The 26,490-nt window shown below is 43.1% G+C and overlaps 1 protein-coding gene across 1 annotated transcript in view; it reads left to right on the top strand.

Moving 5' to 3' along the window:
* LOC308300770 (protein broad-minded-like) overlaps positions 1 to 25,328 on the top strand; it is an 86,971-nt gene extending 61,643 nt beyond the window's left edge. Inside the window, exons 24-34 of the mRNA XM_080744671.1 lie at positions 877 to 987; positions 1,413 to 1,521; positions 2,299 to 2,392; positions 2,937 to 3,056; positions 4,912 to 4,995; positions 10,062 to 10,131; positions 11,395 to 11,498; positions 12,519 to 12,661; positions 15,166 to 15,288; positions 17,269 to 17,457; positions 25,176 to 25,328. Coding sequence (XP_080600797.1) covers positions 877 to 987; positions 1,413 to 1,521; positions 2,299 to 2,392; positions 2,937 to 3,056; positions 4,912 to 4,995; positions 10,062 to 10,131; positions 11,395 to 11,498; positions 12,519 to 12,661; positions 15,166 to 15,288; positions 17,269 to 17,457; positions 25,176 to 25,295 — 1,267 coding nt within the window. The 3' untranslated portion in view covers positions 25,296 to 25,328. The remainder of the gene's footprint in view (positions 1 to 876; positions 988 to 1,412; positions 1,522 to 2,298; positions 2,393 to 2,936; positions 3,057 to 4,911; positions 4,996 to 10,061; positions 10,132 to 11,394; positions 11,499 to 12,518; positions 12,662 to 15,165; positions 15,289 to 17,268; positions 17,458 to 25,175) is intronic.
* The last annotated feature ends 1,162 nt before the right edge of the window (positions 25,329 to 26,490 follow it).

The raw sequence follows: 26,490 nt of genomic DNA, 5'->3' as shown, positions 1-26,490 counted from the left end.
TCCTAGATAAAGTACTATGTTCTATCTGTCTGTCTTTCAATGTTATATGAGATACTTAAAGTTGTACCATGTAACTTTTTTTATAAAACGAATCTTAAAATTGTCCTAACTGTTAAATCGCTAAAGTTTTAGAACACCCACTCCGTTATTTTCAGCTTCTGAAGCCTTCTCTTTATATGTTTTCTATGATCCTGGCCGTGGACCGGATTTCGCGCCAAAATGACGTAATCTGCATCATCTGTATACGTTGTGTATACGTTGCCCAATCACATCGCCGATCATGCACACATGGTACACTACCGGCCAATCACAGCGCATCTTGAAGTGGGGTCGCCATATTTGTAGTTGCCCGTGTGTCTCTTTACTCAAAAGGTAATCTCGCCTACCAGGCAGGGTGAAGTAGTCCGTTTCTCCGGAATGCCTGAACGCACAGGAACCAGGGACCCCTCTAAAGATAGCTCTCGGCGTTGTGGAGGCAGACACGGGGGTGTGAAGTTACGAAAAACGGGCGAAAGACGCGAACGCGACCGCGGTTTGCTATAGGGCTACTGACCACTAGTTGAGCATCTTACACAGTATAGCTTTAAAGTGTGGTTCCTGTGGAAATAAGCCTCGGCTTTCCAGGATCTCCTTTTAGTTGACCTTGTACCAGTGATTTGTACTGTCATGAAACTGTACTTTTTTCTATTGCAAACTTCTAATAAATTCTTCAATCAATCAATCAATCTGTGTGTGTGTGTGTGTGTGTGTGTGTGTGTGTGTGTGTGTGTGTGTGTGTGTGTGTGTGTGTGTGTGTGTGTGTGTGTGTGTGTGTGTGTGTGTGTGTGTGTGTGTGTGTGTGTGTGTGTGTGTTGCGCGTGTGTGCGTGCGTGTCAGGTTGCTCAGTGTTCTTTGCAGTAATCTGGACACCTTCCTGCTGTTGGAGACTCAGTACAACGTGGTTAGCATGATGCTAACTAGCCAGACTGACAACTGTACTGAGGAGGGGTACGCGCACGCACACACACACACATGCACACACATACACACGCGCACACACACAGACACACACTCACGTGCGCACACACACACACACACACACACACACCCTAGTGTCCATATTCTGAGAACTTTAGCCAAAAATAGCAGATCTACAAGCTCACAAGAGCTTGTAGAGCGGCTATTTTTGGCAAAGAGGTTTAGTGTAGAGGGGAAAAAGAGCAGTCTAAGTACAGAGTGAAAGGTCAAGTTTATTAAGTATTGACGGTTCAAGTGGTTAAATATCTGAAAACACAAATTGACATGAATCCAAAATACACTGATGATTGTGCTGTCAAACTGCTTTTTGGACACATTTATATTTTATAGCTGTTTAAATGATTCGTTTTCCTGTGTGTGTGTGTGTGTGTGTGTGTGTGTGTGTGTGTGTCCAGAGTGTGTATCATTGACAGTGTGTCGGTGGAAAGGAATCACGTTCTGGTTCAGGTCGGAGTGATCGGAGGTCCGTCAGAGCGATGGCTGCCCCCTAGAGACCTGCAAGAGGTACTGCACCTACAATTTTATTATTTTTACACACCTAGCTTATATAGTTATTTTTTTTCTTGCAAGAGGATAGCAGATCTACAAGCTCACAACGCGTCACATCGCGACGCGTTGTGAGCTTGTAGATCGGCTATTTCCACTATCAATGTTATTTTTTAAGTATAAATTTGTCAAATATGTCGGATCATGCACACCCATGCCTAGATCATGCACCATGTGTGTCCACATTGCTCACAGCTTTCAAACAAAAAAATCTGAATGGAAATCCGTTCAGGCATTCATGAGATAGCAGCCATTATGTTTTCCTAAAATGTAAACAAAGATGGCTGCCATGTTTGAAAGATGGGGTTGCTATGGGGGTTAAACATGCAATTTCGCGATTGCTATCATGCCTACTACATTTTTTGGGGTCAAATTTCTTTTTTTTTTTTTTCTTTTTTTTTTAAACGGGAAATTCTCGGGACTATCGGGCCAGGCAGGTAGAGACATTAAAATATTCTCGGGACTATGAGTTAAGGTCCACAGAATGAGAGGCCTGCTCTGCCGGAAACATTGCGGAAAAAAAGTTATGGACATTTGTATATTCACTGTCACTATACAGGAAAAGAGGGGTCATGTGAGGGACTCTGAATCCATTGCAAGCATTTGTTTTGCATGAAAAACATTCCTTGGGCTAAAATTTGGCCTCTCAAAACTGTGAAAAGTGATGAGTCATCACTTTTTTTGATGACTCATCACTTTTCACCGTTTTGTGAAAAAAGGTGTTCTCTTCAACAGGGTCCAGACCCGTACCCCTGGCCCATGTTCTGCTGCTACCCTGTACCCCGCTGTTATACCCTGGACCCCCCACACACACACCACAGCAAACCAGGTATGTTACTGTAGCCCCCTGTTACCCCCCTGTTATACCCTGTACCCCGCTGTTATACCCTGGACCCCCCACACACACACCACAGCAAACCAGGTATGTTACTGTAGCCCCCTGTTACCCCCCTGTGTGTGTGTGTGTGTGTGTGTGTGTGTGTGTGTGTGTGTGTGTGTGTGTGTGTGTGTGTGTGTGTGTGTGTGTGTGTCTGTGTGTGTGTGTGTGTGTGTGTGTGTGTGTGTGTGTGTGTCTTGCTATACTTATGGGGACTAAACACATGTTCACACAGTCACCTGCAGGGGACCTCTGACAGTGTGGGGACAAAATAGTAGGTCCCCACAACGGTTAGGGTAAGGGGTTAGGTTTAGGGATAGAGGTTAGGGTAAGGCCACAGGACTTGCATAAAAATGAATGGAAGTCTATGTAATGTCCCCACAAGTGATGTGTGTGTGTGTGTGTGTGTGTGTGTGTGTGTGTGTGTGTGTGTGTGTGTGTGTGTGTGTGTGTGTGTGTGCGTGTGTGTGTGTGTGTGTGTGTGTGTGTGTTCTAGATTCAGCGATCAGTGCGTTTTTATCTTCATCATCTTCATCATCAGAGAGCTGGGTGGAGGAGTGTAGGAGACGCTACTGCGTTACCATGGCGACCACACCCACCGCTCTCACCTCATCTGGTGAGTGATTGGTCCGTTGGGCAGTCAATCATCCGCCCTGTCAGGCACGTGCACACATAGACATCAAAGGAGGATTGAGCCCCTGCCCTTTTACCCGTCTGTAAAAAGTGCTCTCTCCAGACCATGAATGCAGTTTTTACTATGGTGAAAGAAATGCAAATGCCCCTCTTTCCTTGCCATACCTGAAGGCAGCATTCAAGAGAATGTCCTTGTCCAAACTCTCCTGAACTTGAACTGTGTGTAGAAATCCATGCCGTTACGCCACCTCTCCATTATTGACTTTATTATGCTTAGTTCAGTGTGGTATCAAGCACCGAAAATAGCCGACCTCCAAGCTCACAAAACGTTGCAGCACGACGCGTTGTGAGCTTGGAGGTCGGCTATTTTAGATATTTTCACCAAAAGGCCCTTTTAGGAATTTCAGCCCATTTTCTGCATGTCCCTGATTGTCAATCAGAATCAACTTTATTGTCACAGATTTGTAAAAGAGTGGGTTTTCCCCTCAAGTTGAATGGTGTCCCTATATAGATCAATTATTTGTTTACCAACATTGAGACTGAATGCACAGGTGTTTCATGTACCGTATTTTCCGGACTATAAGGCGCACTTAAAAGCCTTTAATTTTCTCAAAAAACTACAGTGCGCCTTATTCCCTTTAGCACAGCTCCATCTGTTGGATGCATAACGCAACGGTAGCGTCTATTATGTGCGCCTTATAGTCAGGTGCGCCTTATATATGAAAACAGTTTGAAAATAGACCATTCATTGACAGTGCGCCTTATAGTCAGGTGCGCCTTATAGTCCAGAAAATACTGTAATCAATTTCCAACAGATCCCCAAAACTGTGCTGCTTTCAGTTCATTCAAACTCCTCTTGTGTGTTGGCTAGAGAGGTCTTTTGCGGCCTAGTGAGACATATATGCTTCATTGTCGTGTAGAGCAGTGTATCTCAACCTTTTCTTCTGCATGGGCACACTTTTCAAGTCCCAAGAATCCATGGGCACACCAACATAATACGGGGGTGTAAATATCGTCACTGTCGGGAAGAAACCTTGTATCTCCAAGTTTCAAATGTGTATGTTTCTTCGCAAAGTAAAGCCCTGCTTCATCATACAAGGCTGTCGCACAACAGTAGTGAAAACAGCAGATCTACAAGCACTCAACGCCTCGCACCGCGAGGTGTTGTGTGCTTGTAGATCGGCTGTTTCCACTAGTTTAAATCATTTTTAAAATGATAAATACAATACTGGCTTTCAAGCAGTTTCAAGGGGCACACTTGACCCTTCTCAGGGGCACACCAAAGGTCCCCAGGCACAGTGGTTGAGAAACACTGGTGTAGAGAGTAGCTAGATATACAAGTGCAAAAAAAAAAGAAAAAAAAAAAACTGGTGGTCTTGTAGGAGTCCTAATCAGAGGAAAATGTAATGTTTTTTTTTTGTTTTAAGGTTTTATAGCCATGAATCATAAATCATGCTCTAATTTACATTTTGGGGATATTTCTGTTCTAGTCTTGGCATTCTAATGAACACCAAAAACATTATTACAGGCTTTTTACTTATGTTTTTGTGACGAATAGCTTCAGTGAAAAAGTGAGATTTTGTTCGTCCAGACTCTGGAATATCAGCCTCTGTGGGGGGTATTCATAATTTCATATGCAAATATCCTGGCGAATGGCATTGTAATACTAAACTATAGGATCCAATGGTGATGTTAATGTGAAAAAAGAACAGGAAAAGAAATTATTTAAACTCTTTTTGATCAAATATAAATGTGTCCAAAAAGCAACAGTGGGCCTTGCAGGGTTAATATATATTTTTATTTCAGTGTTTTAATGTTTTATTGTGTTCTGTATTCAGTGATTGCTGATCTCCTGGAACAGCTGGTAGATCATCTGTCCAGCTCCCAAACTCAACACTTCTTCCCTCCTCCTCGGTACAAAGGTCAGTGATGATGTCCCCATAAGGATTCATGTACAATGTAGTGCTTATGTCCCCACAAAGATTCATGTACACTGTAGTGATGATGTCCCCACAAGGATTCATGCACATTGTAGGACACAGACAGACTTTTGATTGATTGCATATTGTATCCGACAAAAATGGAGAACGGTACAAGTATAGTCAATACAATTAACTTGATGCGTGCCAAGGCCACTTGAGGGCGCCAAAGTGCCAGAGTCACTCCCATAGACAAGCGCTGTAACATACGGGGACCCACGTAGCAGTGACGCGCGTTTTCACGTTCGTGCGTGTCATGAAAATGACCCAGATGAAGATACCGGTAGCTACAAGATAGCCATAGGCTAACACTCATTTAGAAGACCGATTTTCAGGCGATTTAGCCGCAAATAAACCTTTTCCGCTTCCATAAGAACACAGTTCAGAGAAAATGAGCTTCAAAGATGTGAGAATGAATTGGATTCGGCGGCGCGATGCGGCGGCGAGACACTCTCGCGGGCCGATGTAAACAGATCGCGGCCGGCGGCCTGGATGAAAATTTTGCCCCAGGCTTCGGTGAGGCCTCCGATTATTTAATTAATTTTATATAAAAAGCCGAACTAGTTCGGGATCGGCACCCCTGTGAAACGTTGTGCCGCCGACAGCATAGATTCAGTAAAAATCGGGGGTCTGTAAACTTGGCATCTGGCCATTTTCAATGGAATAAATCATCGGAGCACGTAGGACGGCTCGTTGGAAAGCGTAGGACGAGCCAGGACCACCAACGTCTTTACAAGCAGCTCAGGGTAAGTAAAATAACAAAAAAATATTGTCTCTTGCCGAAAAAAAGCCGACTTGTTCGGGATCGGCACTGGAAGGGTAAAAAAAAGTACAATTCAAGTACAGTTAAACACCCTGGCTAAAAGGAGCATCCCAAATAAGTCTGTTTACGGTCTTGTTTATGTCAGAAGTCCTTGGTATTCAATTCATGGACAATAACAAATAAGCTAAAAAAAAAAGAAAAAAGAAAAAAAAAAAAAAATATATATATATATATATATATATATATATATATATGTACAGGATAGGATACACAAGGGGGTGGGGCTAAGGTAAGGGGCGGGGGTTGCTCACTTCTTCTCGCCTGTCTATGGGAGAAGTGATAACTACCTCCTTCTCTTGCCTCGTGCAAGGTGGGTTTTCAGGGCAGTTTTGAAGGATGCCAGCGAGCTACATGTTTTAAGGGAGGTAGTCAAGGTAATTCCACACCTGGGTGGCAGTGTTGTAGAAGGAGAATTTACCCATATTTGTCTTATGGGTCTGTGTTATCGGATCATTGTGTGCGCTCCCTCTGGTGTTGTGGCTGTGGGTGTCGCTAACTTTTTGGAGATGTTTGGTCAGATATGCGGGTACTGAGTGGATGGAGGGCAGATTTGCATTGACTATTTTGAAAGTCAATCCCATTTTTGGGAGTTTGTTTGTCTGTCTACAGTATTGGATCCATGTACACAGTAGGACACAGACAGACAAACATATTGGATTCATGTACACAGTAAGACACAGACAGACAGACACACAGACTTTGCTTTTATTCTTGGAGGTCCTCTATCTTCTTCATCAGTCATGGCTGATCTTATTTGCATCAGTCATGGCTGCCAGTTCCCACCTGGTGTTGTGTGGGACTCCAGACTGCTCCAGACCGTACTGAATAACTGCCAGCTTACATAATGTCTTCAGACTAGGACTCAAGTCTAAGATCAACAGCCCATCTGATCTGCATCCTCCTCCAAAGAGGATGACACGATCTCCCACAACGCAACAGCTGCTACCAATCATAGAAAATGGACCGTTCCCCTTGGGCTCCACCTCCTTCCAGGAGAAGGTCTCTGGACTGAATTTCCACAGATCATGTAAGCGGTCATGCTTTGAGTTCAAACCACTGAATATGTACAGCTCTTCCTTGTATGCAAAGGCTGAATGACCCTTGCGTCCTTCTGGAAGACGCTTTGCAGAATGCGTTTTCGTCCAGCAGTTGGTCTCTGTGTCAAACACTCTGATGGTGTTGTAGTTGCGGTACTTCCCCTCGTACCTCACCTGCCCTTCGCCCCCAAATACAAACATCTTTGTCCCGATGATGTTGGCAGGGTGATATGCTGAAACAGGTGGAGGAGGTCCTCTGGTGTTAATTAAAGAGCAGACCATTGTGGTGGTGTCCAACTTGTACATGTCATTAGTGTATCCATTCAGATGTTTCCTTCCTCCATGAATAATCATGACCTTCCCCAACACACAGGCTGAGTGGGCGTACCTCCTCTCTGGAACAGACCCAGAAACCTCGGGTTTGAACCATGTGTGGGCCTCGACCTCAAATGCATAAAGCACGTTGCAGTAACCTGGGTTAGTCCAACCTCCCCACATGTAGATGGTATCTTCTACCAGCACAGCAGTGTGGTACTGGCGCCTGCAGGGAACTTCAAGGTGACGTTCTCCTCTCTTCCTCTTCTTTTCCACTGGGGGCAGCGTCCTCCATCTCAGAGACACTGTGTTGAAGACGTACACATCCATTTGATCCTTTAGAGTTTCACTAGAGTCACCTCCAAATAAGTACACCTCGTGGCCCACGCTCACTGCAGATCCATCACCTGGTGCTTCTCTCAGATTCACCGTCCAGTGAAACATCATGTCAGCTGAAATGAATAGCTTCGGGAGTTCAGCTGGGTTTGTTGGTTGAGTGAAGTCTGGCGACAGTGGCTTTGAACCAGGATCAGATGTTTCGCCGATGGCAGCTAGAGAAGGCCTCAAACTCACGAGTAGAATCGACTAGAGAAAGGATGAAGTGATGTTTTCAGATTTGGATTTACTCAAAGCGAATGGGTCACCGTGATGCTCCAAAGACTAGTGTGAGTGTTGCTCGTCCATTTTATAGCGGGCCTAGTGGCGTGATGTCATCCCTATGATGTCACACCCATGATGTCATCATACAGTACGACGTTCTTTAATCGATTGAATATTGATTGATCCATTTAATGGTTCAATGTAGAGCATAGAGTTATTTTATATAAAATAGAGGAAGGACGGCCCCGCCCCCAGATATTCATTTCAATGCAAGTTGCTCAGTGGCATTTTGAAGCACCCGGAAGAAGCAGAATCCAGGTGCATTGTGGGGGAAATTGGCTCATCTGGATGAGACGATTTTTGTTACGTTGAGACGTAATTCACCGTTTGTCAGCCTTCTGATTGGTCCCTGAGACTCCCTGACTGGCCAACCAGAAAAATACATTCACTTTTTGCAAGCGGGGGTGGAGTTCTGCAGTCGGAGAAAGTGGCAGCCGTCTTTCACCGGCTGTCCGCACTGCGGAGCACGGCCAGGCCGCTCGCGACCATAGCGTTTGCGATCATTGTAATGAATAAGCTTCAACAAACTAGTTCACATGGACCTTATCAATGGTCTAAGAGTCACGATTGGGTACATATATTTTAAATGGGCAGAATTACGAAAAGCCAGCCTATTATGTGAGGAGAAACATTATAGTTCTGTCCTCTTCCTACCCAAGATGCAATGCGCTTCTCTTTCTATTTCTATTCTATCTCTGATCCAGAGGATTAAACTAATTAAAACATTTATTTTCGGGGGAAAACTACTGTTTTGCTATGTAATTACTGTACCTTTTTCTTCCCTTTTTATTAATATCACGTAGATGTGTTTTTTTTGGTACTTTATATAGCTGTAATGAGGCTATGAAGAAAAAAAAAATCCCATCCACTACCACTATAAAAGAATCTGCAAAGAGGATTCTGTCCCACTGGGATTAAACAAATTAAAACATATATTTTCGGGTAAACCCCCTGTTTTGCAATTTAACTACTGTACCTTTGTCTTCCCTTTTTATTAATATCACCTAGATGTTTTTCCTTTGGTACTTTATATAGCTGTAATGAGGCTATGAAAAAATAAAAAAAATCCCATTCACTGCCACTATAAAAACAATCTGCCCAGGGTCAAATGTCCCATCATAGTAACAGGGCAGAATGGGGCGGGATTTGCAAAAGGGAGAATTACGCCACTAACGTCGAACGGCGTCTATTGAACCCCATGGCAAACCCCTCTTTTGCTCGTGCATGTATTTTTCACCCCGCCAGCAGTTCCAGCTTTGGCCAGCTTCAACATTTTGTGTGACTGTCCAAAACATTTAAAAAAAAACTCAGAGCTGTCATTTTATAGATGGCCAAAAGAAAAATCACACATATCGTGAAGTGAGCGATGCTGTTTATGAGTTTAATTTCATTAAGCGTCACACAAAGCTTGGCCAATGTGACCTGGGTGTACAGCAAACTACAGCAAAGATGTAGACCAGATGTAGGCCAGATGTAAGCCAGATGTAGGTCAGATGTAGACCAGATGTAGGCCAGATAAAGGCCAGGTGTAGGTCAGATGTAGACCAGATGTAGGCGAGATAAAGGCCGGATGTAGGTCAGATGTAGGCCAGATGTAGGCCAGATGTAGACCAGATGTAGGCCAGATGTAGACCAGATGTGGGCCAGATGTGGGCCAGATGTAGGCCAGATGTAGACCAGATATAGGCCAGATGTAGACCAGATGTAGGCCAGTTGTAGTCCATATCTAGGCCAGATGTAGGCCATATCTAGGCCAGATGTATCAGGATGGATTGAAAGTAAAGGCAGCATTGGACTTGTATATAGGTTGTTTTTTTAGAGGCTTCAAACAACTTGGGATGCCAAATAAAGCAGCTAAACGGCTTGCAAGATTCTGTGCAATCTCTTCTACTATCTACTATGCCAAATATGACAAAGGCGCTGCTACTTGTACCCTTGAATTGGGGGTGTGGGTAATGGGTTATGTGCCCAAGATTAGCTGATTTGCTGTACATTATTTACAGCACCTTGTAATATGTTTGTCCTTGTAAATCCTATGTGGACATAAATTAATGATTAAATGTGTGTGTGTGTGCGTGTGTGTGCATGCGTGCGCGTGTGTGTGTGTGTGTGTGTGTGTGTGTGTGTGTGTGTGTGTGTGCGTGTGTGTGTCTGTGCGCACGTGTGTTTTACAGCTGAAGAGCAGAGTGTTGACGGTGTTGTCCTGTCTGATGTCCAGCAGCTGGGAGTCAACCTGTGTGTCAGGTATGTGAGAGCTTGTAGATCTGCTATTCTCACTAGTTTTGGTTCCAGGGCAAACGTCTAATTTATCCTTTTGGGTTTTGAGCTGGAATGTTTGGGAAATACTGGACTGGATCAGTGGTTCCACTGGACTGGATCAGTTGAACACCTGTTTAGGCCTGTCCTCGACTCAGGATTTTTGAAGTCGACTCGAGTCGAGGGGTTCATTCCGACGCGTCGACGAATCGTTGTATAGTCTACTTTGTGTAAAAAAAAGAAAAGAAAAAAAAGTGTTGCTTTAAACCACGTCAACATAATACAATAATACATTAAGATGAATTGAATACACAGTGTTTTCGGTGATATCGGTGCGCGAGCACAAATGTTATCTGCATAGCAGTGTACAACCATAGAGTTATAACACGCCGTTAAAACAAATAAAACATCTCCGCTGTTTCAACTCTGCCCCGTCTCTCGGCAGCGTGCAGTATAGATGAGACATTCGCGAACGATTCTGCTCTCTTGAACGGCTCTTTTAAATGAACGATGGGATCCAGTCCGCAGTCGCGGGACACAGAGCACTGACAGAGTAATGAGTCAGTGTCGAGAACGGATTCATTTCAGAAACGGATCATAAACAGGCGGAGGCACAGCTCCCGCTAGAGCCAGCGAAACACAATCATTCGACGGCAGTCCAGGGGTGCCGCGAGATCATTCGATAATATTCTGAATTTATTTGGACACTTGAAAAAAAATATTTAGTATCATTTTAAACTTTAAGTACAAAGTTATTTTCAGTCTGTTCTAACCAAAATGGCTATTATCTCAACGTTTTCCTCGCAACATAATCACTAAAATATCGTCACTGTTGGGCAGAAACCTTGTATCTCCAAGTTTCAAATGTGTATGTCTTTTGGTGTCTTTTGGTAAAGCGATCTACAAGCACACAACACCTTGCGATGCGAGGCGTTGTGTGCTTATAGATCGTCTGTTTTCACTAGTTTAGTACATTTTATAGATGAGAAATACAAAACGAACGGTTTTGGATATACAAGGTTTCCACCCGTCAACGACGATATGCTGTGAGTGAAAATGATAAGGTAGGGGTGCCTCGGATTAAAAAAATATTTATTGGGTGCCCTGAGACAAAAAAGTTTGGGAACCCCTGTTTTACATCAAATGTGTGTGTGTGTGTGTGTGTGTGTGTGTGTGTGTGTGTGTGTGTGTGTGTGTGTGTGTGTGTGTGTGTGTGCGTGTGCGTGCGCGTGCGTGTGCGTGTGTTTACAGGTATGGCAGGTATCTGCGGCTGCTTCCAGAAGACGCTGAACGAGGTCTCAGTCTGCTGCTTAAACACTGTCAGCTGTTCCTGTCCTCACAACACAGCAAAACCAGTATCCTACCATTTACACCAGGGGTCCTCGACGTTTTCAGGCCAAGGACCCCTTAGTTGAGAGAGAGATGAAGCAGGGACCCCCCACAACCTGTTCATAGATTCCATATAGTTTCATTGTTTGACAGCACAATCATCAGTGTATTTTGGACTCATGTCAATTTGTGTTTTCGGATACGTATTTAACCACTTGAATCGTCAATACATAACTCGACATTTCACTCTGTACTTAGTCTGCTTTTTTCCCCCTCTACACCAAACGTCTTTGCAGAAAATAGCAGATCTACAGCGCAGCGTGAGGCGTTGTGAGCTTGTAGATCTGCTATTTTTGGCTCAGAATATGGACGATATAGGGTTCAAGTGGTTAATATAAAAAAGAAGAAAAAGGTTTCTATCACACAAAGATTTGGAGGACCCCCTGTAGTAACTCTGAGCACCCCCTAGGGGTCCCAGACCCCCTGTTGAAGACCCCTGATTTACACCATATGCGGTCAGTAGCGCTGGAACCTCACAGCTAGAAGGTCCTGGGTTCGATTCCCGCTGGGGGACGCTGTGGGCGCTGGGGGCGTGTTCTCTCCTCCGCGTCATCAGTGCCTACACCCTAGGTGGGGTTGGCCAAAGGGCCTTTCTGTGGGGAGTTTGCATGTTCTCCCCGTGTCTCCTAGGGTAGATACCCTCACACAAAACATGCAGTAATCCTGGTCTCTATACTGCCTCCCCCTGGCCAGCCGGGGCGCCTGATGGAGGGGAAAAGGAACTGGTTGGAATAACGTGTTCCTTCCACGCGCTACGTCCAACCGTGGAAACTCCCCCCTGTCAGGTGATAAGAATTGGCTTGGACTCCTCATGCAAAGAAGGAAGCATGAGGTCAGTCCGTTGCTCTCCCCAGGTTGGCAAAGGGAGTGTAGCGCCCAGGATTACATTAGACAATGACAACGGGTAAAAAGACACAGATGTCGTCAGAAAGACGCGCATGGACCAACAAGCCCCTCCCACCTGGCTTCCTTGACTCCTCCTCCAGACGTGTATCCGGGCCATGATTGGCTGGTCTCCACCGTCTTCATCATGATGGGGGGACGCGTGGAGCGTTGTCTGCGCGTTCTCCTGAAACTCTGCTCTCTGCTGCCCTCTGCCTTCCTGTGGCCAGCCAGGGCACTGCACTCAGTGAGTACTAGCACTTATTATTCATTAACACATTATTATCATTATTATATCATTTTTTTTTTATATACATGAAAAAAGTTATAAAATAGTATAAAAAAGTAACATGGCTCCCTCATGCATTAGAAGGATAATATGAGTTACTAGAACCAAGAACGGGTTTTTTCCATGAATTTACCATGGTTAAAATAGAGTTTGAAGTTACAATGGGTTTGTATAGGAATTGTTTTCAGTGGATCTATCATGGTTAAAATAGAGTTTGAACTTACAATGGGTTTGTATAGGAAGGGGGCGTGTCTGTTAAAATGGATATCAAATGTCTAAATACTGAATCAAGCAACTTAAAAACTGTTTGGGTTGAGTAGACGACACCAAACATGTTTGAAGGTTAGGGGTGTGTATCCATCCCTTACAAGGCGATTCGATACGTATCCGATACATAGGCTCCGATTCGATTCAGAGACAATACAGCTTACATACAGAACGATTCAATACGATTCGATTCGGTGCAATTTCGATACGATTTCGATTTTGTGGAATTTTATGCGATTCGATTGGATTCGATACGATTCGATGCGATACGGTGTGATCTGATACATACGTTTAATGAAACATTAATTTTCCATTCAATTAAGAAGCTATAATCTATAAAGTAGCATTGCTGACACTTCAAATAATGGATATCTCATAAAAGACCAAGGAATAACAGAAAATTGTAAATAAAGATGGATGACAAATCATTTTAGTATCATGTCATTGTTGTGTTCATTCTAAATAGACACAGACATGTATATACACAAAATAATTAATGTAAACTACAAAGCCTACTGACATGGTTTGAAAATCTGTCTCACACACCCATTTCAAAGAGCTTCACTTTAGCAGTTACAGTTGGTCAGGTGGAGAAATATAAAACAAACACACAAAAGGCCTGGCCCTTCAGGCTTCAGTACAGTGCAATAATTGTACTTTGCAAAGCTGCTATAATAACACTGAAAAACTAAAATATTACATCCTCACCAATGCCACAGATCAGATCAATCCTCAGCAATGCCACAGATCAGATCACCAAATAAAACTAGTAAAAGAGCCTGCTGTTATTCAGTCAATAAGATCATTTCAAAAAGATCCACTTTACAACAGTGAACAACAGCAGTATAAATTAAGTGCAACATTTGAAGTCTGGCACACATCATGTCTTCTTGTTATCTTATGGCTCTACTGCAGTAGTTCTAAAAAAAAATCAATGTCAAGGACCCCCAGTTTGACATGGATCAGGCTCTTGTCTTAAGTTTAAATGGAACCAAATGGACCCATTAGGGTCCATTTGGTTCCATTTGTACACTCCCCTGAGTTACACATACCCAAGGGTCCATTTGGTTCCATTTGTACACTCCCCTGAGTTACACATACCCAAGGGTCCATTTGGTTCCTATCATTTCGCCGAGGACCCCCTAGAACTCCCTCAAGGACCCTTGGTGGTCCCCGGACCCCACTTTGAAAACCAATACTCTATAGAAGCCCTTTGCAATAAAAGCTGATGCTGTGATTATTACCTTTGCTGTCGAAGTGCAGGGACTTCTGATGGTTCCACTGGGAAAAGTGTTATCCAATCCATTACTGTCGCATTCTTATAAACTCCAAACGTTGCATTTCTCCACTGGAATAATCCATAGTGTTATATGGAACTACCACGTTTTGGTTTGTTTACAAGTCGCTGTGTGTCGTGCAATTGCTAGCGTCATACACGCACGAGTGTGCTGCGTCGGAAGTAGCAGATCTATAAGTTTACAACCCATCCACATGCAACAGGCTGTGGGCTTATAGATCTGCGGCTTCCCGCAGGACAGTGACTGCAGTACGCAGAAACCCAGCTCTAACGGAGGACAGAGCAGCAGGCAGCTTTTTCTTTTTTTTTTCTTTCGTTGCACTGCAGCACTGACTGTGTAGCAGCGCTCACTTTTGAAGTAATGATTTGTAACAGTAAACGCAGAGTAAGTAAGTTCAGAATTTCACAGCAGGTTAATTATTTAATGCTAAAATCCAGTTAATCCGATTATTAACTTTAGGACCGATACATCGACCGATACGGCCGCGATTTGGACCGATGCGGGTAAACGCGCATCGATGCGGCCGTATCGCTAGTGTTGAAACCGATAATCTATTCATATCGATTTTTTCCGGCACCCTTATTAAATATGGTACCTCTTAAGGTACCTTTAAGTTACTTTCTATCCCTGGTGTCAGTTCCATGTTTACCAGATCTACAAGGTCATAACGGCAGTTTTACCAGATCTACAATTTAACATTTAAAATTTAAAATTTAAAAATGCAATCTAAATTATTTTCATGGTCATTGAGGGTATAGGCAAGTGCTACGGTAAGTGCTATGGGCTTAGGTGGAGTCTGAAGAGGTGAGTCTTCCCTGTGTTAGTTAGCTGATCTCCTATTGGCTAGTGTCAGCATCCCTGTGTTAGTTAGCTGCTCTCCGATTGGCTGTGTTCCAGGGGGGCGGGGCTGGGATGTCTCCAGTCTACTGGTGCTCCGCCCACTATGTGGAGCTGATCCTGAAAGCTGAGCTCCCATTGGTCCACAGTGCCTTCAGAATGTCCGGATACGCCCCCTCACAGGTAGCACACGCACACACACACACACGCACACACACACACACACACACATGCACGCACGCGCGCACACACACACACACACACACACACACACACACACACACACACACACACACACATTAAACACCTGTGGGACTAGTGGAGAAGAGATCCAGTAGAACTAAATGATGACATTTTATTCCTGAGTGATCAGATTGATCGTTTTTGATTGTTTTTTATAACGTAAAAAGGGAAGTAAGAATAAACCATTGGCTTCAGCCTAAACCGTTTTGGTATAAATTCTGCATGTGAAAGAAAAGCAAAGATATTAATACGTAAATATTCGTTCACGCTCAAAACTAAACAAAAATGTCCACCACAAGCGAGCATGGCGATGACCCCTGGCTAACATGCGTGCATGCGTGAGTACAGATAAAGCTAACCTTACACCTAACGAATTAGAAAATATTTCTCAGTCGTAATAAAATCGAGACGAGTCCCGGCGCGCTCCCGTGATTCGGTTGTTACTCAATCGTTAAATGTGAGGTAGTGCTCCGACTCGATTTTTACCCCGACTTGAGACCCAGATTCTGTTACGAGAATATTAAACTGGTTTGATATTTTCACAAATCGGGGCTGAGTCTGACTGAATGTCGAGTACAATGATGTAACAACCAAAACAGAACGCTTTGAGCCAAAATAAAAGCCATTAATTCTCCAAGACACTGAGCTGCCTGCCAGACTGGTCGACTCGCCACTAGTAGCTGTTGGTGCGGCTACGGCAGCCCTTTATTTCACCGCGTATCATAATAGTACATTATTCCAAACATAAGAAGTTGACAATAATTTGTCAGAGGAATATGAACACATGGGCATGGCTATAGTAGGCCTATTTCAGTAAATAAAAGGGATCTTGAACCAGTCTTTACAAAATCTTTAGAGGCATCTCACATTTAACAACCGAAATCTTTTAAAAATCATCATTAAGTCTTTGGGGAGTCTTTCAAATCTTAGCGTGTGAGAGGGTAGTCTTTTAGAAATCTTTCCAAATCTTTCCAAAATCTTTTCAAAGTTGTTAGATGTAAGAGGGCCTTTAGGGCATTAACGAAAAAGTCGACTCAGTCGACTTCATTAAACAAGTCAACTCCCACCAGAGAAAGTCGAAAGTCGAAGTTGAAAAAAAATAATAATAATGCGTTGAGAGCATGTAGATCTGCTATTTTCACAATTTCTGCCTCTATATTGACAATTTGGACAATGTTTAGATGCCATTTTAGAGGTATTAAAAAGTCCATAAATTGTCACTTTAGAAATGTGACGATACCCTCTATACACTTAAACTTTATGTTGGTTTGTTTACAGCTGAGTGAGAAAACAATGTTGCACATTAAGTTAATCATCTGGGGACCCCCCAAAATAATTAGGGGGTCGTGTGTGCTGTGATGACGTCATCAAACAATAAAGTCGACTTCAACTCAACTTTTTACTGAGTCGAGTCAACTTACAAAAATCACAAGTCATAAATGCCCTAGTACAGATGTGCTTCCAGTGTTGGAGTGTTTCTACCAGTGCTTTCTTCTTTCATCATTTTTATCCCACGATTTTGTAACCCATTTTTCACCCTGCAGTGTCAATGTTCTAATCATGTAATCCTGGGCGCTACACTCCCTCTGCCAACCTGGGGAGAGCCCCGAACTGAGCTCATGCTTCCTTCTATGCATGAGGAGTCCAAGCCGCTTCTTTTCACCTGACATGGGGGGGGACTAATTTATCGTGCCTGCTGCTAAGATATGGCAACATGACTGGCGTCTTGACACCAGTCATGTTGCCATACCTTAGCTTTTGCTGAACTGACGCCACTGCTTTGTGTGTGTGTGTGTGTGTGTGTGTGTGTGTGTGTGTGTGTGTGTGTGTGTGTGTGTGTGTGTGTGTGTGTGTGTGTGTGTGTGTGTGTGTGTGTGTGTGTGTGTGTGTGTGTGTGTGTGTGTGTGTGCGCGCGTCCAGATGGTCATCCATTGGCTGGACCAGGTCTTGTGGAACTTTGTGGACTGGTCAGAGGTGTGTCAGTACGTTGCCGTGGTGACGCTGATGGGGACAGACTACCAGGTGTACCTGTGTGTGTCTCTGATGAAACACCTGCAGCCAGACATCCTCCAACGAGCACAGAGCAGCCAGCTGCAGCTGCACCTCAAGGTGACACGCCTTGTGTGTGTGTGTGTGTGTGTGTGTGTGTGTGTGTGTGTGTGTGTGTGTGTGTGTGTGTGTGTGTGCGTGTGTGTGTGTGTGTGTGCGTGTGCGTGCGTGCGCGTGTAGGTTGTGCGTACGTGTGTGTGCATTAGAATTCTCAAATTCTGCCCGAACCTGACATTTAGGGTAGGGTAGGGCCTAAAATGTATGCTAACTAGTCGGGCTGGGTAGGGCCTCAGGCCGGCCCAGTTAGGGCCCAGTTAGGGTCAGGCCTTGACTTTCAGGCCTGTTGAGTACTAGTGTGCATTCACCAAATATTCGAATATTCGAATAATCGAATATCAAAGTCACTATTCGACGTTGTTCACCGAAGTCGAATATTCGCTTAAAAAGAAAAAAAAATTGTCAGTGCCCCTGGTGGGTGAATTTGTTAATGCTCTATACCAGGGGTTCTCAAACCTTTTTAGGCTGTGACCCCCAAAATAAACATATTTGAACTGGGGACCACCCTGACAAACACTTGGAATCCACCGTTTGTCAGCCTTCTGATTGGTCCCTGAGACTCCCTGACTGGCCAACCAGAAAAAAACATTCACTTTTTGCTATCGGGGGTGGAGTTTGTGCAGTGGAGAATGTTGCTTCAGGCTTTCAACAACGGTCCGCTCTGCGGAGCACGGCGTTCGTGCAGTACGGCCGCGCGAGGTGATAGCGATTTCGCTCATTATAATGAATAAGCTTCAACAAACTAGTTCACATGGACCTTATCAATGTAACTAAGAGTTATGATTGGGTACATATATTTTAAATGGGCAGAATTACGAAAGCCAGCCTATTATGTGAGTAGAACTATAATCTGTCTGTCATCTTCCTACCCAAGATGCACTGCGCTTTCTCTTTCTATTTGTGTCCTCTATCTGATCCAGAGGATTAAACTAATTAAAACATATATTTTCGGGGGAAAACTACTGTTTTGCTATGTAATTACTGTACTTTTTTTCTTCCCTTTTTATTAATATCACGTAGATGTGTTTTTTTTGGTACTTTATATAGCTGTAATGAGGCTATGAAAAAAAAATCCCATCCACTTCCACTATAAAAGAATCTGCAATGGTGATTCTGTCCCACTGGGATTAAACAAATTAAAACATATATTTTCGGGGGAAACCCCCTGTTTTGCAATGTAACTACTGTACCTTTGTCTTCCCTTTTTATTAATATCACCTAGATGTTTTTCCTTTGGTACTTTAAATTGCAATAATGAGGCAATGAAAATACCCTCTCCCCCCATTCACTGCCACTATAAAAACAATCTGCCCAGGGTCATCTGTACCACCATAGTAACAGGGCAGAATGGGGCGGGATTTGCAAATGAGAGAATTGTAGCTATTACATTTAATGTGACTCGGTTCCGCAGATACATATGTGACTGGTGCTGGTGGAAAGGTCCATATGTCGCCGTTTTTAAAAGTCAGAAAATGCGAAAATAAGATTGGTTTATTTTTTGCTTTGTTTTTCGTTTTTTTATATTTAAGACAGTTTGAATATATTAGAGGGTTTTCATTCCATAAGATATCTTTGTTAAGGTCGCTAAATGGCAACATTAGTGTAGCAAAGTTGCCTTCTTTGGGAGAGTTTTACTGCTGTTTTAGGAGGCGGAGAATGGAGCTCTTTAGATTTGCATAGCGATTTCACAGTAGCGCGATTGGTCTAAGGAATGCATTGTCTCGTATTTCAGCACGCCCATACAGCGTGCTATCTGGTTGTAAACAGTCTACACACAGTAACTAACTTCATCTCGCTAATGTTAACGGTTTGCTGAAGACAGTATTCTGGAAGGATGTATTTTTTTTATGTATACATCGTGATCTCAGTCGCTCTTGGACGCACAAAGAAAACGTGGAAAATCGAAGCAGCATGTTGAAAACGCTATGTCATCATGAGTCCTTGTGCTGGCATTACAGGCGACACGCTCACTCGTCTGTAGTGAAAATAAAAGATACAGTTTCGCTACTCACCAAAACAAAGACGGATTTGGGGAGTTGAAGGCCTACTTTACTTAGTGGGAACACTCAGAGTCCCCAACATCGCGTCTAAAATACACTTTTTTATCAAGAGAACATAATATTTCACCGGAAGGCAAAATGTGGTCAATGGACATTTCTATTGACAAGATCTGTAGAGGGCGGTGTGGAGTAACTAAAACCTCCGGTGAAAAGGTTTATTCTCTGGTAAAAAAGTGTATTAAAGTGTATTTTAGACGTGAGGTGGGGGTTTCTGAGTGTTCCCACTAAGTAAAGTAGGCTTCCATCACCCTTACGCCGTCTTTGTTTTGTTGAGTAACGAACCGTATTTTATGTTTATTACATGCAGACGAGAGGGTGCGCAGCCGTTCCTGCCTCTAAGGGCTCATTGGTAACATAGCGTCAAGGCTCATTCTAACGCTCTCCTCCTCCTCCTCCTCCTCACTGCATGAGCACACACCGCTTGAATCGGTCGATGTTTCGGTCCTAAAGTTATTAATTGTTTCACTTGCTTTAAGCATTAAATAAATAACCTGCTGAGAGACTCTGAACTCACTTACTCAGCGTTTACAAATCATTCGTTCAAAAGTGAGTAGGCTTCTGAATAACGCAGTAGTCTACAACCAAAAGAAGAAGAAAAAAACTAAAAGAAAAAGCTGCCTTCTCTGTCCTGCGGGGAAAAACACAGATCTACAAGCCCACAACATGTTGCATTTCGATCGGTTGTAAACTTGGAGATCTGCTATTTACGGTGCAGCACACTGGTGCGTGGACAATGACGCTCACAACCGCGACCACCGACTGTAAACAAATCAACGTGATGGATATAATTCCAGTGGAGAAACGCAAAGTTTGGATTTATATTAAAAATGCACCAATGGATTGGATATACAGTAACACAACACTTTTCCCTGTACCTTCAGAAGTTCAGAACGTGCCAAACTAAAAGGTAATACATCGCGGGGGCGCCCGTTTTTTATTGCAAAACTGGGACTACACATTTAGAGCACTGGTTCTCTAAGTGCTTGAGGGAGTTTTAGGGGGTCGCCAGCTAAATGATAGGAACCAAAAAAATTGACCCTTATGGGTATGGGTACACATGGAATGGGTCCATTTGGTTCCGTATACACTGCAGATTCTGATGCATGACAAACTGGGGGTCCTTGAAATGTAAATGGTTGAGAATCAATGATAGAGCCTTGGACATTAAAATGGGGGTCCCTGGCGTATCTTTTCAAGTGGGGGTCCACGGGCTAATGTGTCCATTTGGGGGTCCTTGACATTAAGATTACAAGTAGACCAACACATGATGTTTTGCAGTTTTACTGGTGTTTTAGGAGGCGGAGAATGGAGCTCTTTAGATTTGCATAGCGATTTCACAGTAGCGCGATTGGTCTAAGGAATGCATTGTCTCGTATTTCAGCACGCCCATACAGCGTGCTATCTGGTTGTAAACAGTCTACACACAGTAACTAACTTCATCTCGCTAATGTTAACGGTTTGCTGAAGACAGTATTCTGGAAGGATGTATTTTTTTTATGTATACATCGTGATCTCAGTCGCTCTTGGACGCACAAAGAAAACGTGGAAAATCGAAGCAGCATGTTGAAAACGCTATGTCATCATGAGTCCTTGTGCTGGCATTACAGGCGACACGCTCACTCGTCTGTAGTGAAAATAAAAGATACAGTTTCGCTACTCACCAAAACAAAGACGGATTTGGGGAGTTGAAGGCCTACTTTACTTAGTGGGAACACTCAGAGTCCCCAACATCGCGTCTAAAATACACTTTTTTATCAAGAGAACATAATATTTCACCGGAAGGCAAAATGTGGTCAATGGACATTTCTATTGACAAGATCTGTAGAGGGCGGTGTGGAGTAACTAAAACCTCCGGTGAAAAGGTTTATTCTCTGGTAAAAAAGTGTATTAAAGTGTATTTTAGACGTGAGGTGGGGGTTTCTGAGTGTTCCCACTAAGTAAAGTAGGCTTCCATCACCCTTACGCCGTCTTTGTTTTGTTGAGTAACGAACCGTATTTTATGTTTATTACATGCAGACGAGAGGGTGCGCAGCCGTTCCTGCCTCTAAGGGCTCATTGGTAACATAGCGTCAAGGCTCATTCTAACGCTCTCCTCCTCCTCCTCCTCCTCACTGCATGAGCACACACCGCTTGAATCGGTCGATGTTTCGGTCCTAAAGTTATTAATTGTTTCACTTGCTTTAAGCATTAAATAAATAACCTGCTGAGAGACTCTGAACTCACTTACTCAGCGTTTACAAATCATTCGTTCAAAAGTGAGTAGGCTTCTGAATAACGCAGTAGTCTACAACCAAAAGAAGAAGAAAAAAACTAAAAGAAAAAGCTGCCTTCTCTGTCCTGCGGGGAAAAACACAGATCTACAAGCCCACAACATGTTGCATTTCGATCGGTTGTAAACTTGGAGATCTGCTATTTACGGTGCAGCACACTGGTGCGTGGACAATGACGCTCACAACCGCGACCACCGACTGTAAACAAATCAACGTGATGGATATAATTCCAGTGGAGAAACGCAAAGTTTGGATTTATATTAAAAATGCACCAATGGATTGGATATACAGTAACACAACACTTTTCCCTGTACCTTCAGAAGTTCAGAACGTGCCAAACTAAAAGGTAATACATCGCGGGGGCGCCCGTTTTTTATTGCAAAACTGGGACTACACATTTAGAGCACTGGTTCTCTAAGTGCTTGAGGGAGTTTTAGGGGGTCGCCAGCTAAATGATAGGAACCAAAAAAATTGACCCTTATGGGTATGGGTACACATGGAATGGGTCCATTTGGTTCCGTATACACTGCAGATTCTGATGCATGACAAACTGGGGGTCCTTGAAATGTAAATGGTTGAGAATCAATGATAGAGCCTTGGACATTAAAATGGGGGTCCCTGGCGTATCTTTTCAAGTGGGGGTCCACGGGCTAATGTGTCCATTTGGGGGTCCTTGACATTAAGATTACAAGTAGACCAACACATGATGTTTTGCAGTTTTACTGCTGTTTTAGGAGGCGGAGAATGGAGCTCTTTAGATTTGCATAGCGATTTCACAGTAGCGCGATTGGTCTAAGGAATGCATTGTCTCGTATTTCAGCACGCCCATACAGCGTGCTATCTGGTTGTAAACAGTCTACACACAGTAACTAACTTCATCTCGCTAATGTTAACGGTTTGCTGAAGACAGTATTCTGGAAGGATGTATTTTTTTTATGTATACATCGTGATCTCAGTCGCTCTTGGACGCACAAAGAAAACGTGGAAAATCGAAGCAGCATGTTGAAAACGCTATGTCATCATGAGTCCTTGTGCTGGCATTACAGGCGACACGCTCACTCGTCTGTAGTGAAAATAAAAGATACAGTTTCGCTACTCACCAAAACAAAGACGGATTTGGGGAGTTGAAGGCCTACTTTACTTAGTGGGAACACTCAGAGTCCCCAACATCGCGTCTAAAATACACTTTTTTATCAAGAGAACATAATATTTCACCGGAAGGCAAAATGTGGTCAATGGACATTTCTATTGACAAGATCTGTAGAGGGCGGTGTGGAGTAACTAAAACCTCCGGTGAAAAGGTTTATTCTCTGGTAAAAAAGTGTATTAAAGTGTATTTTAGACGTGAGGTGGGGGTTTCTGAGTGTTCCCACTAAGTAAAGTAGGCTTCCATCACCCTTACGCCGTCTTTGTTTTGTTGAGTAACGAACCGTATTTTATGTTTATTACATGCAGACGAGAGGGTGCGCAGCCGTTCCTGCCTCTAAGGGCTCATTGGTAACATAGCGTCAAGGCTCATTCTAACGCTCTCCTCCTCCTCCTCCTCCTCACTGCATGAGCACACACCGCTTGAATCGGTCGATGTTTCGGTCCTAAAGTTATTAATTGTTTCACTTGCTTTAAGCATTAAATAAATAACCTGCTGAGAGACTCTGAACTCACTTACTCAGCGTTTACAAATCATTCGTTCAAAAGTGAGTAGGCTTCTGAATAACGCAGTAGTCTACAACCAAAAGAAGAAGAAAAAAACTAAAAGAAAAAGCTGCCTTCTCTGTCCTGCGGGGAAAAACACAGATCTACAAGCCCACAACATGTTGCATTTCGATCGGTTGTAAACTTGGAGATCTGCTATTTACGGTGCAGCACACTGGTGCGTGGACAATGACGCTCACAACCGCGACCACCGACTGTAAACAAATCAACGTGATGGATATAATTCCAGTGGAGAAACGCAAAGTTTGGATTTATATTAAAAATGCACCAATGGATTGGATATACAGTAACACAACACTTTTCCCTGTACCTTCAGAAGTTCAGAACGTGCCAAACTAAAAGGTAATACATCGCGGGGGCGCCCGTTTTTTATTGCAAAACTGGGACTACACATTTAGAGCACTGGTTCTCTAAGTGCTTGAGGGAGTTTTAGGGGGTCGCCAGCTAAATGATAGGAACCAAAAAAATTGACCCTTATGGGTATGGGTACACATGGAATGGGTCCATTTGGTTCCGTATACACTGCAGATTCTGATGCATGACAAACTGGGGGTCCTTGAAATGTAAATGGTTGAGAATCAATGATAGAGCCTTGGACATTAAAATGGGGGTCCCTGGCGTATCTTTTCAAGTGGGGGTCCACGGGCTAATGTGTCCATTTGGGGGTCCTTGACATTAAGATTACAAGTAGACCAACACATGATGTGTGCCATCTAAATGATAGGAACCAAATAGACCCTTATGGGTTATAGCAGCTTTGCAAAGTACAAGTACAAGATCTGCTAAGTGGGTAATGTATCTGTTTTGCAATAATAATCTAAATCTAGTCTACTAAATAACTAGTAGTTTTAAATAATTGTAGTGGAATAAAAGTACAACATTTGAAGTTGACAGCTATAAAACTGTGGAGGTGGTTTGACTTGGGGGGAGTGATTTAGGGGTGTAGACAAGTACCTATTGTCCCTCCCATTGTCACAACCACTTCTGGCTACCTAGAGGTGTAAAAATGTACCTGGCATTCAAATGGCTTTTTAAGCACTTTGGGGTTTATGGTGCAACAAGTTTAAAATGTCCATAACTTCGTCAAATATGCTCCAATTTCAACAAATGATACATCATATTAAAGCTTAGATTCTGTACTTGGATAATATGTACAAAAAAGAAAAATGACCAATGCAGACATAAGGACCAAAGTACCAGACCTAGTCACATATTGTGAAAATAGCCGATCTACATGCTCACAACGCCTCGCAACGCGAGGCGTTGTGAGCATGTAGATCGGCTATTTTCACAATGTTCGCCTCTTGCTTACTTAATATTTGACAGTTTGGACAGTCCTGTCGAATATTCGACTATTCGAATACTTTGAGGTTGAATAATTCGAATACTAAAAATCATTATTTGTGAATGCCCTAGTGTGCGTGCGTGTGCGTGAGTGAGGTCATAGTGATGGGGGCATCGTCAGAGTGCCCGTTGTACCCCTCTGTCTGAGTCTGACTGACTAATGTGTTTGTGGTTTATGCCATGACGACACATTGACTCCATATATGGGCGTAGCTGCATTGGGAACTCCTTATATACAAGGTTATGGCTGAGTCAGAGTGACATCAGAGGCCCCTCCCAATGGCCAATTCTAACATAGGACGTCCTGTGTTGTTGTTCCATGTCTCCCCTCTAGGAGGAGCCGATCCGGGGGTTCCGGGTCTGTGACTACCTGGAATACATGCAGACGCTGGAGCGAAGATACCGCCATATGGTTCTAACCAACATGGAGAATATCACCAAACCACTGGCGTAGAAATGTTACCGAGAATATCAGCGTTGTGAGCATGTAGATCGGCTATTTTCACAATTTCTGCCTCTATATATTTGACAATTTGGACAATGTTTAATTTGCCATTTTAGATGTATTAAATAGTCCTTAAATTGGCACTTTAGAAATGTGAAGATACCCTCTATCTATATACGCTTTATGTTGGTTTGTTTACAGTTGGGTGAGAAAACAATGTTGCACATTAAGTTAATCATCTGGGGCCTCCCCTCCCCCCTCTGTCTGCGCCTGTCCGCTGTTCTGCTACTGCTGCTGCTGCCAACCGCGGTGGAAAACGAGTGACAAAATCATAGCCCTTTTGATCATTACAATGAATATAAACATAAACAAACCAGTTCACATGCACAATATCGATGTAAAATAAGATATCTGAGCGGCTACATATATTTTATATGCGCAAAATTACAATTAAAATGTTTCCTAGGATGAAACAGGGTGGTTATCCCCTTGTCATCCTAATGCCTCTATCATAGTCCAAGGCAAAGAGCTATCACCTCACCGCAGTGTTGTTTTCTAGCTATCACCTAGGCTTTGTTATACATTTGTAGGTGATAGCCAGTGTTGTTTTTGACAGAAATTTTTTATTTAGTTTTAGTCTTAGTCTTTTGAATAAAATGTCTTTTTGTTTTAGTCATAATTTATAGTCACCTGAAAAGTTTTAGTTTTAGTCTAATTTTAGTCGACTAAATATCATAAGATTTTAGGCGACTAAATCAACAACTGAAATGTATTTTGGCAGGCCTTGATGGCATCGTAGTAACTGATTTTACATTTGGTTGTGTGCTGAAAATAGTAGATCTACAAGCTCACAACGCGTTGCGCTGCGACGCGTTGTGAGCTTGTAGATCTGCTATTTTCAGCATGTAACACCGGAGAGCAACCAAACATAAAATGACTCTCTTCTCCACGATAGTCCCTCCCGAACATTTTAGTCTAGTTTTTATTTTGTTGACGAAATTGTCAATATAGTTTTAGTCATCTTAGTTTTAGTCATCAAAGATTAGTTTTTATTTAGTTTTCGTCAGTGAAAAAAACGCAGTCGACAAACATTTTTCATCGTAGTTTTAGTCGACAAAATCGACACTGGCTACAAAACTACACCGCGGTGAGGTGATAGCTCTTCACCTTGGACCATGATAGAGGCTTAAGAATATTGTGTCCG

The sequence above is a fragment of the Nannobrachium achirus genome (genome assembly GCF_963921795.1).
Source record: "Nannobrachium achirus genome assembly, chromosome: 16".
NCBI lineage: Eukaryota > Metazoa > Chordata > Actinopteri > Myctophiformes > Myctophidae > Nannobrachium > Nannobrachium achirus.
Note: the sequence above shows the minus strand (reverse complement) of the source record. Positions and strands in the feature narration are given on the sequence as shown.